At 41.3% G+C, this 16949-nt stretch overlaps 1 protein-coding gene across 3 annotated transcripts in view; it reads right to left on the reverse strand.

Annotated features, from left to right (window-relative positions):
• Nucleotides 1-16710, reverse strand: part of FAM168B (family with sequence similarity 168 member B) — a 38550-nt gene extending 21840 nt beyond the window's left edge. Inside the window, exons 1-2 of one of the 3 annotated variants that reach the window (XR_012656377.1) lie at nucleotides 9672-9851; nucleotides 6472-6552 (exon numbers count right to left, since the gene is read on the reverse strand). Coding sequence is in view for 2 of the 3 variants with exons in the window: in XM_032764801.2 (XP_032620692.1) it covers nucleotides 6472-6541 (70 nt within the window). In the remaining variant the exon portion in view is untranslated. Of the gene's footprint in view, nucleotides 1-6471; nucleotides 6553-9671; nucleotides 9852-16450 lie in introns of those variants that run through there. The other 2 variants (XM_032764801.2, XM_032764802.2) reach the window with 2 other exon arrangements.
• Between the last annotated feature and the right edge of the window lie 239 nt (nucleotides 16711-16949).

Here is a 16949-nt window from a genome sequence, read left to right on the forward strand (position 1 = left end):
TACTATAATCTACTAAAATCAATTATATTTGCTACATCAGAGAGTTATCACGTTTTAATGGATTTACAGGGTGCAGCTTTAACTACACACATTTTCCAAATGTATGTTCTCTCTCTTATACAGTAAAGATTTTGCTTCAATTTCTTCTGGCTTCAGTTTAGCTAGCAGATGCAGACAAAACACTATTTGGACTAGTTCATTCACAGTTGAGAAACTGAGTTGAAAGAACAGCAACATTTGTTTTTCTCTTCCAATCTATGAACAAAGAAAAGTGGAAGGGGATGAGATCTAGTAATTCTAAAAACAAAGTACAGAGGGGCCAGATTTTCCCTAGGTATTTAGGTACCTAAAGATGCATATAATACCAACTACCTGTTACCTTTTTCATCCATAGATCCCAAAGTGCTTTACAAAGGCAATCCGTATCATGGGGAAATGGATAAACACTTTTAAAAATCACATTAAGCATCTAAGCATATCAAGAGCCTAAATAACTCCCACTGATTTGAATGGGAGTTCAGCAACCTCTTGCTCAGATGCGTCTGAAAAATCCCACTATGTACCTATCTGCTAAATACACCTAAATACCTTTGAAAATCTGGCCCCTGGTGATCAGAAATAATCAACTCACTAACTACAGTTAATATTTCCTTTGTTTAAATGAGTTTTAAACGTGTTAAACTTTTTTTTTTTTTTTTTAATGTATCCAGCACATTTAAGGTAATTTTATTTAACAACAAATTTAAAAATACTGATTTTGTAAGTTAATTCCAATTTCCATCTCACGTAGCCTGACAAATTCTAAGTTAAAAAAATCTAAAATACATAATTCACCATTTTCTAATAGAATAAACAAACTAGACTCTGAATAAACTTATGTTTAGCTATAGAATTGCTTAAAAAGTGCGTGGGGGTATCTTGTATGCCCCTAGCTAGCAAAAAGTACCAAATGTACTGCTGTAAAGGCTACATTTGGTTGCAAATATGTTTTTATGGCTATACTAACCAAAAAATAAACCTTTTCTTAGCAAAATAACTGAAGTACAAATGCAAAACAAATTAAAAATCAATTTAAATGTTTGCAGCTTACTGATTTAAATCATGACTAAAATCATGCACTCTGGATGAAAAACAAATTAACTAGCATCAATTAATGTAGGCAATATAATAACCAATGAAAATGATGGCAAAGTTTTTCAAAGACTGTTTCTATAGCCGTTCAACTCTGCAATATTCTGTACAGCAACTGTTGAACTATTATTTTAAGTTATTTCAATAACCTTAAGTCTTACTAGCTACATGAACTTTTTTATAGTGACGGCTGGCAATTTCCCATGGAAAAACTAGTTTAGGATAGTGTGCTGGTAAATACTAGCTTAAACCTGGTTCAAAAAAAAAAAAAAAAACTGGGAAAAACTGCATCAGTATCCAGCGGGTTCAGCAAGTATAGAACAAGTCTTCTCAAACTCTAGATACATTCATTCAGAACTGAGAATTAGGCTTGGTCTATCCACTACACCAAAATTGATCATCTGCTACAGAATGTTGTATGGACAAATGGACCTGGACAGGTAATCTGCAACTCTGCATGCTTCTGATTGCTTTAATGCTTCAAGCCTACAACTTCGCATTGTCATTTTTATGTTATCATTTGACTTTTATTTATACAATATTACACTGAAATGAATCATGACATATATATCTTCTTTGAGAATATACCAAACCAAAATGTATACAGACATTCTGAAGGTCAGTATTATAAATTACATATATTAATATTGCACCCACTGAAGTTTTGAGTTGTACAAGCCTGAATTAATCTACAAATCCACTGCCTTACATAACCACAATTTGAACAAGTAACTGAGACGAAGTGTAATGTGGTGTGCATTCATGAAAGATTTTAAAACAGAAAACGCCTTAAACTAGGACTAACTAGTTTTTCCTGGCGTTGTAAAAACCATAATTTTATTTCCTGGTCATAGTCTACATAATATTTAACAGAAGAATAGGCAATAGATGCAGTCGATACATCACATCTGGAATGTTACTTTCAGTTCAGAGCAGTATTGTATTAATTCAGATGTAGTACAGGGCCAAAAGATGTTAACATAACCCAGTCACCGTCCAACATTAAAGTATTAACCAAGGTTCGGGGATTGGTATACAAAGACTTTAATCTGCTTTGTCCCATGGCAAACACCACTAAAAATCCTTAGTTTTTTTTTTTTTTTTTTTTGTATCTCTAACAAAAAAGGGGAAAAACAGGTAAAGCATTTGAACTATAAAGTATTAAATAAGGTCTTCATTATTTTAATGACTTTTTTGTTCCCCTCCCTTTAGCTGGAGAGTTTTAAAAGGAAAAACCCTTGCTTGACAGTCTTAGAGGGTAATCAGTGTCCTTTTGACTAAAAGAGAAGTTAGTGGAGATGGGTTGGAGTTGTTGTTAAAGTCTGATCCGGATTAATCTCTGGTGGTATTTGGAATTCAGCTGTAACTGGTAGGGATGGTGGTGTCACCTGGATCCCTCTCTAGCTTGATCTGGTCAGGACACCCCTCTTCATTAGGAGGAAGGCCCAGGGCCCCAGGAGACAGTATGGGTGGCAGCCATGATGGTGAAACTCAAGAAGGCTCAGTCTGTGCTTCCTTATTTCCTCCCCCCCACCCCAAATCTTTTTTTAAGGACCCAAACAGGGAAAGATGGGTGGAACAGCCCTCCCATTTGTTGTATTGTCCACTAATTAAATCTAATATTTGACACACTAATTTTGGTTTATTAATTTTCAGTTCCACATTTTGTTTTCCAAAAGTGATATTAAGAGTCCTTGAGTGATCATCAGGAGACTTTTCTTGTTCAGACTAATTAAGTTTCTCTATTGTATTTATTTCATTAACATTTGCTTTTTATAGGTCATTGTGACATTTTACAAATGTACATACTTTTTACAATTGAGCTTCCGATTACAGTAAATCTGTAGGCCCAATTATTACAACAGCACCTCAGTGCAAGAAAGATACATAAACTGAAAGAGATTCAGAGAAGAGCAACAAAATTAGGGTATTGGAAAAATTTAATTATGAGAAGATTAATTATTTCTATGCGTAATTTGGCTAAGCAGAGATACAAATACCTATAAATATTTGAAGGATGTGTACACAAATAATGAATTTAGTATGACTGAACAGCATATGAACAAACAGAATGAAACTAAAACAAGTTCCCGACTTGTTAAATTGGAGAACAGTTTTCAATGGAAGTTATAAATCCTATCACTTCGAACATTTAAAAGCAGAATGGACAAAGCAACAAAAAAAATCATGTACAGAGCAATTCTTGCCCTAAAAGGTCTATACTTCTCATATCTATAGTTATTTAATAGAATAATCACTTGAAATACTTCATGGCAGAAAAAACGTTTATATATTTCTTCGCTTCACACACACTCACTGAACTCTGGATAGGCTTAACTAAGGGTGTGTCTACACTATGGGATTATTCTGATTTTACAGAAATCGATTTTTGGAAACAGATTGTATAAAGTCAAGTGCACGCGGCCACACTAAGTACATTAATTTGGCGGTGTGCGTCCATGTACCGAGGCTAGCGTCGACTTCCAGAGTGTTGCACTGTGGGTAGCTATCCCATAGTTCCCGCAGTCTCCCCCGCCCATTGGAATTCTGGGTTGAGATCCCAATGCCTAATGGGACCAAAAATTTGTCACGGGTGGTTATAGGTAAATGTCGTCCATCAGTCCTCCCTCCGTGAAAGCAACGACAGACAATCATTTCGCGCCCTTTTCCCTGGATTGCCTAGGCAGACACCATAGCACAGCAATCCTGGAGCCCGTTCAGCCTTTTTTCACTGTCACCATCTGTCTACTGGATCCTGCTGACAGATGCGGTACTGCAGTGCTACATAGCAGCATCCCCTTGCTTTTGCAAGTTAGCAAAGACGGTTATCAGTTCTATTGTAACATCTGCTGCTTTGCAAGTTAACAAAGACAGTTACCAGTCATACTGTACCGTCTGCTGCTGTCATGTGTGCTCCTGGCCAGCCTTGGTGAGGTGCGTCGGGGTGCACGGACAAAAATGGGAATGACTCCCTAGGTCATTCTCTTCTTTAAGTTTTGTCTAATGGAGAGTCAGTCCTGACTAGAGTATCAGGCAAGCCGACTAAAGAACCAGAGGGGCAAACGGACGCTCCGGGTCAGAGCCCCAGACACCCTGCAGAAATGATGAGCTGCATGCCATTCTAGGGGGTGCTTCTGCAAGAACCCCACTCGTTGCTTCCCTCCTCCCCCACCCCACCCCCGGGCTACCGTGGCAGTTATCCCCCCATTTGTGTGATGAAGTAATAAAAGAATGCATGAATAAGAAACAACACTGACTTTATTACCTCTGCAAGTAGAGATCAAAGGGGGGAAGGGAGGGCGGTTGACTTACAGCAAAGTAGAGTGAACCACCATTCTGCACTTGCTCAGCCTATAGCTGAAAATGGAAATCTGTGACAAGTACTAGGATAGAAGCACAGGCAGGACTGAATCTCCATTTGTGTGTGGGCCTTTGGTTTACACTGGTAAAATATAAAATGTCCCAGGATATGTATGTTGGGGGACAGTTCTAAATGGCAGCTTAATTTTTTTATTTGCAGCAAAATGTAGAGGTCTAAGTATCTGACTGTGAGCCCTGGTAGCAAGGGGTAAGCGCGACCATGCAGTGCTGCTGACTGTGAGAGCAGCCTGAGACAGAAGCCTCCAGCTGGCATGATATTCCAGGCAGGACTGAATCTCCATTAGACAAAACTTGAAGAGAATGACCTGGAGTCATTCCCATTCTTGCCCAGGCACCCCCGACCGACCTCACTGAAGCCAGCCAGGAACACCCACGGGATGATAACGATGGATACCAGTCCTAATGTACCGTCTGCAAGGCAAGGGGATGCTGCTGTGTAGCACTGCAGCACCACGTCTGCCAGCAGCATCCAGTAGCCATACGGTGACATTGAAAAAAGGCAAGAAACGATTTTTTTCCCCTTTATTTTCATGGGGGTGGGGGGGCTGACGACATATACCCTGAACCACCCGCGACAATGTTTTTGACCCTTCAGGCTTTGGGAGCTCAGCTCAGAATTCAAATGGTTATCAGCGAGTGCAGGAACTGTGGGATAGCTACAGTCATCAGTCGCCCCTCCCTCCATGAGCATCCATTTGATTCTTTGGCTTTCTGGTACGCTTGCCTCAGCTCCTTAAGTTTCATGCAGCACTGTGCTGAGTCCCTGTTGTGGCCTCTGTCCACCATGACCTTGGAGATTTTTTCATATGTTTTGGCATTTTGTCTTTTGGAACAGAGTTTTGATAGAACAGATTCATTTCCCCATAGAGAGATCAGATTCAGTATCTCCTGTACGGTCCATGCTGGAGCTCTTTTTTGATTCTAGGTGCATGGTCACCTGTACTGATCAGCGCTCCATGCTGAGCAAACAAGAAATGAAATTCAAAAGTTTGCGGGGCTTTTCCTGTCTACCTGGCCAGTGCATCTGAATTCAGATTGCTGTCCAGAGCGGTCAAAATGGTGCACTGTCGGATGGCTCCCGGAGGCCAATATCGTCAAATTGCGGCCACACTAACCCTAATTCAAAATGGCAATGTCGATTTCAGTGCTACTCCCCTCGTCGGGGAGGAATACAGAAATCAATTTTAAGAGCCCGTTATATCAAAGTAAAGGGCTTCGTTGTGTGGAGGACTGCAGGGTTAATTCGATTTAACGCTGCTAAATTCAAGATAAACTCATAGCGTAGACCAGGCCTAATGGTCTTATGTTACTTCTGAACTCCTGGAGGCTTCAGAAGCCACACCTACTCAAACTAAGCATTGAGTTGTGAGAAAGGAGGAAGGCTTGGGGATGAGAAACAGAAAGAAAACCTCAGAACAGGGGTGAAAAAAAATAAGGGAAATAAACAGAACCCTATAATTTTGGCATCACTAAAAATACTGTTTAAAAATTTCTGGCACTGGCACTCTGTCTCCATTTTTGTATTGTATTTGTGGCACACGACTGCCAATGCCTAATAAACAAAAATTGCAGGATATAAAAGGAAATTTTCAGCCAACAACGGGGAAATAGTAGACCCAATTGTTTCCCTTCAGAGGCCATTAATTTTAAATTTAGTTACAGCCCTTAAGGTGACTTTTTTCCAGACTAGTTTAAGGAACACAAAATACAACACACAATCAAGGCACTTAAATGTCCCATCTAGTCTAGATGTGATTGGCGCAATCTACGTGAGGGCTGAAGGACTGATCAATCAAGGTGATCTATTCTTAAATTATAAACTTGGTGAGTGAAAGTTATCAGAAGGTATAGAAACATTCTCAAGTCAGTCACCTGAGTGTCTACACTGACAGGGTTATAATGAACAACCCACAGGCATCCCTTTGAAAGAAAGCTTAAGATAGAAATTCAATTGTTTACCTGGATAACCAATTCCTTTGGCATTTGCATAGGGAACCCCAGAAGATCCAGGGCTATAAACAGGATTCATGATTTCAGTAACTGAAAAGGAAACAAGAACATAATCAGATCTACTTAGGCAGGCATATGGCATCATTAGAATCCTTGTAGGAGTTTAAATACAATTGGTGGGAAGGAAAATGCACAATTCTGCCACCCATCCCAGCCATACACATTTTAAAGTGCAGCTAGAGAAATACACTTGTGCTGCTCCTGTATAAAAGTTTCTAAGAATGTTTTTTTCCCTGAGTCCACTAAAGGAGTGGTTACTAATGGGCAAAGTATTTCCTCACTAGTCGAGTGTATTATTTTCAAATTGTACTCATATCCCCTGCTCTCCAAGCGAATAGAAAACCACTTAACTGTCTCAAACTAGCATTCACTACCATCAAAACACTGCTTCAGCTTCCCCCTAGCCTTGCCTTCTCCATTTATGTGCACCTCCATCTGAATCTTGACTTTTTTCCTCCTGTTTCTCTCTCTTCCTTTAGTGTAAGATTACATCTGTGATATCCAAACATATTCTGCTACTGCTTCTCTTGGCAGCATGGAATAAGGGCTATAAAATAAATGAATCTCTTTGGCATGGGATTCTAATCTCTCAAATTTAAATTCCTGAAGCATCAATAGCCTAAGGAAAACAAAATAGCTGGAAAAAAAGGTTCTAAACTAAATGACTCAGAATTAGTATGAAAACAGCATCACAATTCATATGTTCAAGTTTAGTCTACATCAGTACTATAAGTGCCCAAATGTCAAAAGTAGCCATAATTAGCAGAAAGGCAAAAAGCTTAACAGGTACAGAAGCTAAACCATGTTCCCACTTCTAGAGCTGATACTGTAAGTCAAGGTTGAGGTATTAGCAAGACTGCAAGGAAGCTTCACTAATTTTCCTATTTATAAGGGATTTCAGTCTCAAACTGTCAGTTTGGCACATTCTAAAAATCAAATTTTCTTTAGAGATTTTTAGAAACAAGATTATGTGTTGAGTTAATTGTACTGCTTTTAATTTTTTAAAAATTGAGTTTCTCCAAGTATGGCACATTATCCCAGTCTTCTGTTTTAAATACGTTTGCAGGTATGTCTCCTCTTTTCTGTCCATTAGTGCCAATCCTTCACTTAAAATATCTGGTAGCAAAAGAGGCATTCTACCAGAACGAACCATTCCATTAACCTTGAGTCCCTCTCTCCCTCTATTGCTTGACCTGTAGATGTTATATGAAGGGACCTACTAGTTTAGGCCCAAAACTGTCACAAAACTTTTGAGTATAGAAAGTTTATGAAGCTAAATAAAGGGCTTCAGTAACTAAAACATTACCTGCAACATTGAAGACGTACTGTTTTACTACTGTAAGGAAGTTAAATTTAACTGGCCAGTGTAGCTTCACTAGCTAACATGAATGAGTGCAAGCAATCAAACAGTATAAATAGCAAAAAGGGTCAGCCAGATTTAAAATGAGTAAAGACCATAGTTCGTCAAAATTGTTTCTAGAACAGAGCACCATAAGCAAAGAAGCTCCTTGAACTTGTTCAAACAGAAATTTACTATGCTTTACGCAAAACTGTCTACTGTATCAAGTTTAATAGAAAATCCAAAATACCACAGAAAATGGCACTACGTGAACTCAACAATTTTATCTAATAGCAATACAAACATTACCTTAAAAAAAAAAAAAAAAACAAACAGGCAAACCTCCAGCACAGAAAAATCTAAATATCACCAAGTTAAATGACCGTAACCCACAATTTACATTGACTAATATTAAGGAACATTACCTGTAGCCACATTTATTACCTGCCAAACTATAAAGGAGCAATTTGACCTAATTCCCATTAGCAACAACATTCTACAACACTTCCTGACTCACCCACTCCTCCATGTACAAAGCTGTGGGATATTTTCCTTACAGTCACAGTAAGGTTTAAGGATTAATATTTCACTAGCTTGTGCCATTTTACTTTGTCTTTTTCGCTCTTTTCTGAAACAATTAACTTTCATCCACTTACACATCAGTAAATCTTTCATGTTGTATGTTGCCCTCCTATTTCCATCTTTGTCCCCCTTTCAATGTTTTAAGGCATTCTGCCTTTTTTGGCCTTAAAAAAAAGGCTATGAGATCCCAGCTTTCCTTTAGTCCTGGTATTTCCAAATCGTGGAGTGAATGCCCTGGGAGATGGCCATTCCTCTTTACTCACACCTGCAGGGCTATCACAAATCTCTCCCTCTCTCTGGTGTCCTCAGCCCTGTGACCTCCTCTTTCAAAGTGAGGCTCTCCCCAATCTCTATAGAACTGTTGCCTCCCAGTTACTAAGTTCCATGGGAGACTTCTGGGGAAGTGAAGAAGCAGTAAGAGTATTCAATGGGAATAGCAAAAAAAACCAAATAAAACCTGCATGGTCATAAATAAGCAATAGAGCTGAAGAACATGCAACTGGGGAAAAGCTGAAAAACAAATCCAGAAGAGAATTCTAGAGAAACTGGACAAAGACAGGTGAGACAGCAGCTCCAGCAGGGCATCACATCAACTGAGATGCAGAGTAAGGAGCCAGCACAAAGGGGACTCCAGACAAGTAAGGTAAGGAACCACAGCCTTAAACTGCATCACACAGCCTCCTTAATATTATTAAGGAGGCTGTTATTAATACTGTTAAGGAGGCTGTTATTAATACTATGTCAACTTCTTCCATTTCAGAGGCATCCATACTTGGAAAGTTTGTACACATGAATCTGAACCAATGTAGGCCCATTTGTGCTAACAACAAAGGAAGCTGCAGTTGAACACGGCAGGTGTGTACACAATTGTGGTGTTTAACCAGCAGCTTCCACCACTGAATGAAGCTATACCAGCACAGAAAAATGCTTACAAATTTTCCAAGCATGGACCAAGCCTTAGACACAACTCAACTCAGTGAAAAATAATCCTTTCCACATCTTCAGTCAAGGACCCAACTTATTTGTGTGCTAGAAATCACGCAGTCTCCTCCTGGGGGCTGCAAACCCCCAGCCTTTTCTGTACTGCTTGTCATTTTCAGTCTATAGTCAGCCATTTTATCTATAGCTTATTCTGAAGTATGCTTGGAAATGTTTAATAGGGAAAAAATGTATTCTCCCCCCCCCTCCCCCCTTTTTTTTTTTTTTGCTCAAGTTTGCCAAATCTCACCTTTGGGCAGAGACCAACATGCAGAAAACTTCATTCCTCTCCCCACCCCCCCACAGCATTCCAGGAAGCTGAGCACACGCAGACAGGCTGCTATAGCTGAAACTGTTTTGGTTAATCTGATTTAGGTGCTGGAAAATACCTCTACAACAGTTAGAGCTGAGGAGGTGTTTCTAGGATGGATCATAGGAGTTAAGAATATATTTCTAAAATTATTTCTACACAAAGATGCATGAAAAAACAAAACTGTAAGGCTTCTAAAAAGGATAGCAGGTTTATTATATTTAAACACAGTTTAGTATTCAAAAATCCTACTACACCTCAATTGCAGAACAAAAACTATAACAACCTGCTAAACATTGCTTTGTACTCATTTCATTGGATGCTTCACATCACAGGAGTTGGGAAGAATCTCACCTAAACAGGCTGCTTCCCAAAGGCACAAACTTACTATAATCTACCATATTTTCATTCAGCACCCGTCCTGTAGAGTTCAAGGAAACATTCAAAATATTTAACCTTTAGCTATTCTGGATCACTTTTAGAATCCACCTTGCAAATTCTAAGTTTCCACTTGAGATTTGTGTCTGTTGGTCTGTCAATATATTTCTGACTACAGTCAAACGTCTTCCCTTGCCCAACTTTACATGAGGTGTTTTCAGATTTTGCTCACTGATTTCACTTCTATGAAGCTTACCTGGAAATGTAAAGCTTTAAATAATTCAATGAACTTCCAAAATCAGCAAATACGTTTAGAGACCTTTTAATTTTATAAATCAGTTCCTTCATTATCTACAAGCAAAGACCAGAATTCAGGTTTCTTTTGCCCTGAAACAGCTGACATTGGCTAAAACCTTAACTACATGGTGTTTTGCCAAGACTTCAGTCACTGAGGTCCATACAATTGTGCAAACCCCTGCGCATGCTGCAGTCATGATTTACTTTATCACTACTAGGGTTTTTGCACTGGTGGAAATTTCCAACATAGGCAAGGCCTAGGAGAGCACTCCCTGTACTGTTTTAGATGTTTAGGGATACTTTGCATTTATATAGTCCCATCCAAGGACCTCAAAACACTTCAAAAATATTAAGCCTCAGCTTCCCCATGAGAAGTATTAAAAAAACAAAAAAAATGGAGGGAGAGGGATTATGCGACTTCCTAAAATTGCAAAGGAAATCTGTGACACAGGTGAGAATAGCACCCACATGTGACTTCCAGTCTCATGCCTTAGCCACAAGTCAGGCAGGAAGAAAAGTGAGCTCTGAACTCAGGATTTTGCAAATCCGTAAAGGAATTCCTTTTCAAATGTTAAATCAGTCTTCTCATTTGTAAGTTTTAATAGTGGTTCTAAATTTTTTAAAGGCTGAATTGCAAAGCTGAAACACAAACTAATATCTAAAGTCTCTATTTGCACTCGTATCTGAGAACACAAAACATTATGATTATACATTACAGTAAATTTTAAAATTACAGGAAGCAATTTGAATGTGCAGATTTACCCCATCAGTTATTAAGGCAAGTTGTGGTACAAACTGATAGGCAATGCCAAGAACCTGAAGGTTAACAAGCATCATTTGTAATTTATTTACATTATTATACCTTTCCAGAGGTACAAATACATAATGCAAAACAGCTGGAGGATACTTTTCCTCTTTGAGAAGAATGGCAATGGATCTCCCTATATAAGAAAAATGTTACCCTACTCACTTAGTACTTCATGTAGAATTTCCATTAGTTACATCTGAAGCAAAGTCCTCTCAGACTAGCCCAGTGATACCCCAATCACACACAGAATCAGAGTTTAACAGGACTTTTTTTTTGTGCCTCATGAGATAATTGAGGAGATATGTAAAAGCAGCAGAGCCAGATCCAGCAGAAAACAGATCCAGACTAACACAGCTACCCCTCTGATACTTGAGGAGATATGTTATATAATTTGTGAGAAAGTACAATCAGGTAACTGACCCTCCAGTTCCTTGATAATCAGAGTCCTACAAAAACAAAACAACCACTACCCTCTCTGCTGATTTTGAGCACTTAACAGATTTTCAGGTGGAAGGGAAAAAATGAACACTTGAAGAACGAAACCACTTCAATATATATGCGTACATAAGACAACTTAAGACTCCCCTTTCGAGGAGGGGAAAGACCCTGTTTGCACACAGACTGGCTAACCTAGTGAGGAGGGCTTTAAACTAGGTTCGACGGGGACAGGTGAGCAAAGCCCACAGGTAAGTGGGGAACAGGAAGACCTGGGAGATGGGCTCAGAAACAAGAGGAGTGTAGGCTATAATGGCAGAGAGAAAGGGGGTCAGGCAAAACTGGGAGGCAAGATCAAACCAGTCTTAGATGCCTACATACAAATGCGAGAAGTATGGTAATAAGCAGGAGAACTGGAAGTGCTAATAAATAAATTAAACTATGACATTGTTGGCTTCACTGAATTGGTGGGATAATACACGATTGGAATGTTGGTATGGATGGTACAGTTTGCTCAGAAGGATAGACAGGGGAAAAAGGAGGAGGTTGCCTTATATATTAAAATGACACACTTGGACTGAGGTGGAGATGGACATAGGAGACGGAAGTGTTGAGAGTCTCTGGTTAGGATAAAGGGGTAAAAAACAGGGTGATGTTGTGCATGAAGTCTACACAGGCACCTAACCAGGTGGAAGAGGTGGATGAGCTTTTTTTAAAAAACTACAAAATCATCCAAAGCCAAGATTTGGTGGTGATGGGGGACTTCAACTATCCAGATATATGTGGGAAAATAACACGCGGGCACAGACTACCATAAGTTCCTGACTGCATTGCAGACAACTTTTTATTCAGAAGGTTGAAAGAGCTACTGGGGGGAAGCTGTCTAGACTTGATTTAACAAATAGGGAGGAACTCGTTGAGAATTGAAAGTAGAAGGAAGCTTGGGTGAAATGATCATGAAATCATAGAGTTTGCATTCTAAGGAAGGGTAGAAGGGAGTACAGCAAAAACAGACAAGGATTTCAGGAAGCGGATTTGGTAAGCTCAGAGAGCTGATAGGTAAGGTCCATGGGAATCAAGACTGAGAGGAAAAACATGAGGAGAGTTGGCAGTTTTCTAAGGATACTATTAGGGCACAAAAGCAGCTATTCCGATGGGTAGGAAAGATAGAAAATGTGGCAAAGATCACCTGGCTTAACCTGAGATCTTGCATGACCTACAAATAAAAAGGAGTCATATAAAAATGGAAACTAGTCAGATACAAAGGATGAATATAGGCAAACAATACAGGAATGCAGGGGCAAGATTAGAAGGTAAAGGCACAAATGAGCTCAAACTAGCTATGGGAATAAAGGAAACAAGAAGATTTCATCAATACATTAGAAGCAAGAGAGACCAAGACAGGTAGTCCACTGCTCAGTGAGGAGGAGAACAGTAACAGGAAACTGGAAATGGCAGAGATCTTATGACTTCTTTGTTTCTGTCTTCACTGAGAAGTCTGAAGGAATGTCTTAACATAGTGAATGCTTATGGGAAGGGGGTAAGTTTAGAAGATAGAAATAAAAAAAAGGCACGTTAAAATCTACTTAGCGAATTTAGTTGCGCACTTCACCGAGTCGAGGAAATGGCATCTCGAATACTCAAGTGAGTTTTTATAGGAGTCGTATAGTCTGAGCCTGCCTCTAGGCATTATGAGTCTGTGGAGATAGTCATGGATGGAAGATATCAGAAGAACTGAAAAGGTATTATACAGGTGTCCCATCTCCTAAAAAGGGAAATAAAACTACCAGGAAAACAGTACAACAGTTAGTTTAACTTCTGTGCCAGGAATAATGAGAGCAAGTTTAATGGATCATCTGCAAACACTTGGAAGGTGGTAATGATAGGGATACACAGTATGGATTTGTAAAGAACAAATTGTGTCAAACCAATCTGATAGCTTTCTCTGATAGGATAACGAGCTTGTGGATAGGAGAAGCGGTGGTGTGGTATACCTAGACGTTTAGTAAGATTTGATACGGTCTCGCATGACATCCTTATCTGATAAAGTAGGCAAATACAATTAGATGGGCTTACATATAGGTGGGTGCATAACTGGCTGAAAACCAACTCAGAGAGTAGCTTAGTAATGGCTCCCAATCTGGGGCTGGACAAGTATAATAAACAATGTGGGTTCTGTGCAGGTGGCTTTGTTTGGACCACCTCTTTCAATTATCTCTTCATCAACAACTTAGTGTTTAATGAAATCATAGTCGTAATTATATATGTTTTGTGGATATCAGTCAAACTTTGGGGGCAAAGGATTGCGAAACTGCTTTGGAGGACAGGGTCAAAATTCAAATGATCTGGACAAATTGGAAGAAATGGTCTGAGGGTAAAACCGGATGAAGTTCAATAAAGTGACAATTGCAAAGGTGCTACCACTTAGGAAGTGTGAACAATCAAGTTCACACTATAACAGTAATGTGTGTGAGGCAGAACGTCTAGAACGTAGATATGGGCACGAAAAGAAGATCTAGAGGTCGATATGTGGACCACACGTCTATACTGATACAACAGTGTACAACTGTGCAACAAACAAGACCAAACTATGATTCTGGGATGCATCTAAACAGGTATGTGTTTGTAGTAACCTATAGACAAAGAAAGTCGTTCTTCTGCTTGACTCTGCCTGTTGCATTTGGCCTCAAGTGAGTTATTGTGGTCCAGTTCTGGCACAACATTATCTAAACCACGAAGGATTGTGGAAACATTGTGGAGTGTCCAGAGAGACAACAAGAATGATTAAAGGTCTAGAGAACATGACCTATGAAGGAAGGCTGAAGAACTGAGTTTATTTAGTTTAGAAAACGAAGACTGAGAGGGGACATTATAGCAGTTTTCAGAGTATTAAAAGGTGTCATCAGGAGGAGGGAAAAACTTGTTCACCTTAGCCTCCAATGATATTAGAACAAGAAGCAATGGCTTAAACTGCAGCAAGGGAGATTTAGGTGACATTAGGAAAAGTCCCACTGTCATGGTAGTTTAAACACTGGAATAAATTGCCTAGGGAGGTTGTGGAATCTCCATCTCTGGAGATATTTAAGAGTAGGTTAGATAAATGTCTATCAGAGATGGTCTAGACAGTATTTGGTCCTGGCATGAAGGCAGGGGACTGGACTCAATGACCTCTCGAGCTCCCTTCCAGTCCTAGAGCCTATGAAAAAAAAAACATTTCTTCTTTCTGGTAAGTTATTAGTCTACAAGGATTCTTTCCTAAAGTTAGTTTTCAATTTATTCTGCACACCTTTTAGAAATGAGAGGCAACTGACATGAGTTCCCCACAAAGATGGAACCTAAAAACGCATTTCTAATTCTTCCTGTCTTTCAACCTGGAAGTTAAAATACATAATTAATGCCACAAAATGCAAAAGTTGGGAAGCTGTATGTTATGACATTTCCAATTAGAAGTCTCACTATGAAATTATATTAATTCAGACAAAATCCAGTCAAAGTAGATAACATATGCTAGTATAAGGATCTTAAATTGATTGTAAAATAATACATATTAAAGTGCAGTTCTACTACTGATCTCTGAAGCAACAGCACGTTACTAAAGGGACAAAATTTCTCAGATGGAATAATAATAAAAATTTCAGCAGAAAGTTGTGCTGTGTGTTTCAAACACTGCAGGGGAATTCCAATTAAAGTACAATTCATATTCAATTTTTTAAATCACGGAAATCTTTCTAGGGTTGTAGGCTTGATCACACCTTTTTTTTTAAAAATAAAATTATTCACAAACAAAATAGTAAAGTCTATCGAACATAGTACCGTCTTGATAAGCTGCACACTCAGCGACTGCAAGCAGATTCTTCAGCATGCACTGGAAATATTAATTATTATTTACATAATTTTGCTGATTCTGACCACCTAGTAGCATGCAAATATTTTCATAAAGATCCTGGCAAGACTGTCATTTAGCCTACATCAGTATAGAACTAACAATAAGTTGCAGGACAGTTTAAAACTTAACCTCTTCTCTGACTTTATTCTAGGGCAGTAACTTTCTCGGGGGGGGGGGGGGGGAGAAAAATGAGAGGCAAAATTAAAAGTAGTCTTGGCCAAAGAAAGGAATATGGCTGACAATCACTGGATGCCTTGCCCATCACTTGGCCGCTAGCGTCCTCAAGGCCAAGCCATTTTTGACACCTGTTACAGAAAGTGCCCAGGAGCCTCCTTTGCCTCTGGATCGTGCTTGCTGCCTGCGATGGCTGCTGCAAGCGGCCTGCCCCTTTGCTAGCGCCCGCAGGGGAGATGGCTGGGGCCGGCAGGCACCCAGGGGTCCCATCGGCGCTGGATGCTCGGGGCAGCGGTTCGTAGTGCCAGCTACGTTCCGGGCCGGGGAGCCGGGGAAGCGCCAGAGCCGTGCGGGGACGGCGCCACGGGGCGCAGCCACCACGGCCCGGGGCCTGCCCGCCTAAGGCAGCGCGCCCGGCCTCCAGAGCTCGGCAGTGGGCGCTGGAGGAGGCCACCGCCGCACGCGGGCCGGAGTCCCGCGCCCCGCCAGCAGGAGGGAGGGCAGCGCAGGGGCCGGCCACAGCCCGGCGGCGGGGGGGGAGGCGCGCACCCGGGCGCGCGGAGGTAAACAAACCCGAGCCGGAGCCTACCCCCTCCCTTCCTGGACATCGGCCCCGCCGGGGCCCCCCAGGCTGCGCGCCTCGCGCCTCCCAGCCCAGCGGCAGGCCGCGGCTCCGGCCCCATTCTGCACCGGGGGCGGGAGGGGTCCGGAAGCCGGCGCCATCCGCACTCCTGCACTCACCAGGCTGCGGCGCTTCGTGGTGGCGGCCCCGGCTCTAGCTCTGTCGCTCGGTGTCTGCTGCGGCCGGGGGAAGGGGCGGAGCCTCGCAGTCGGAGGGGGCAGGAGCTAGAGCGGCGGCTGGGGCCTGCGCCTCCTGCTGCTGTGTGTCCCGGCAGCGCCTTCCCGTCCCTCTCCGGAGAGCTGCGCAGCAACTGAGCAGCCGCACGTCACTTCCGCGCGGGGGGACGGAGCGCCCCTGGCCCTGAAGCTACAAGGGAAGGAAAAGGAGGGTCACGTGCCAGGAAGCGGCTGAGGCGCCCCTGGCACGTGACCAGGGATAGACGCGCGCACGCGCACACACACACTTCCCGTAAAATCATAGCCATTGGGGTGCAGTGATTATCAACTTTGAACTGCAAAACACGGAGCCACACTCCACCCCAGACAAGCCTAGGGCAACCACAAGCTGTCGCCACAACCCGCACCCCCCTTCGACAGCCGCTTGTGGTATCTAGCGCAA

This window comes from Chelonoidis abingdonii, chromosome 8, assembly GCF_003597395.2.
Source record: "Chelonoidis abingdonii isolate Lonesome George chromosome 8, CheloAbing_2.0, whole genome shotgun sequence".
NCBI classification, from domain to species: domain Eukaryota; kingdom Metazoa; phylum Chordata; order Testudines; family Testudinidae; genus Chelonoidis; species Chelonoidis abingdonii.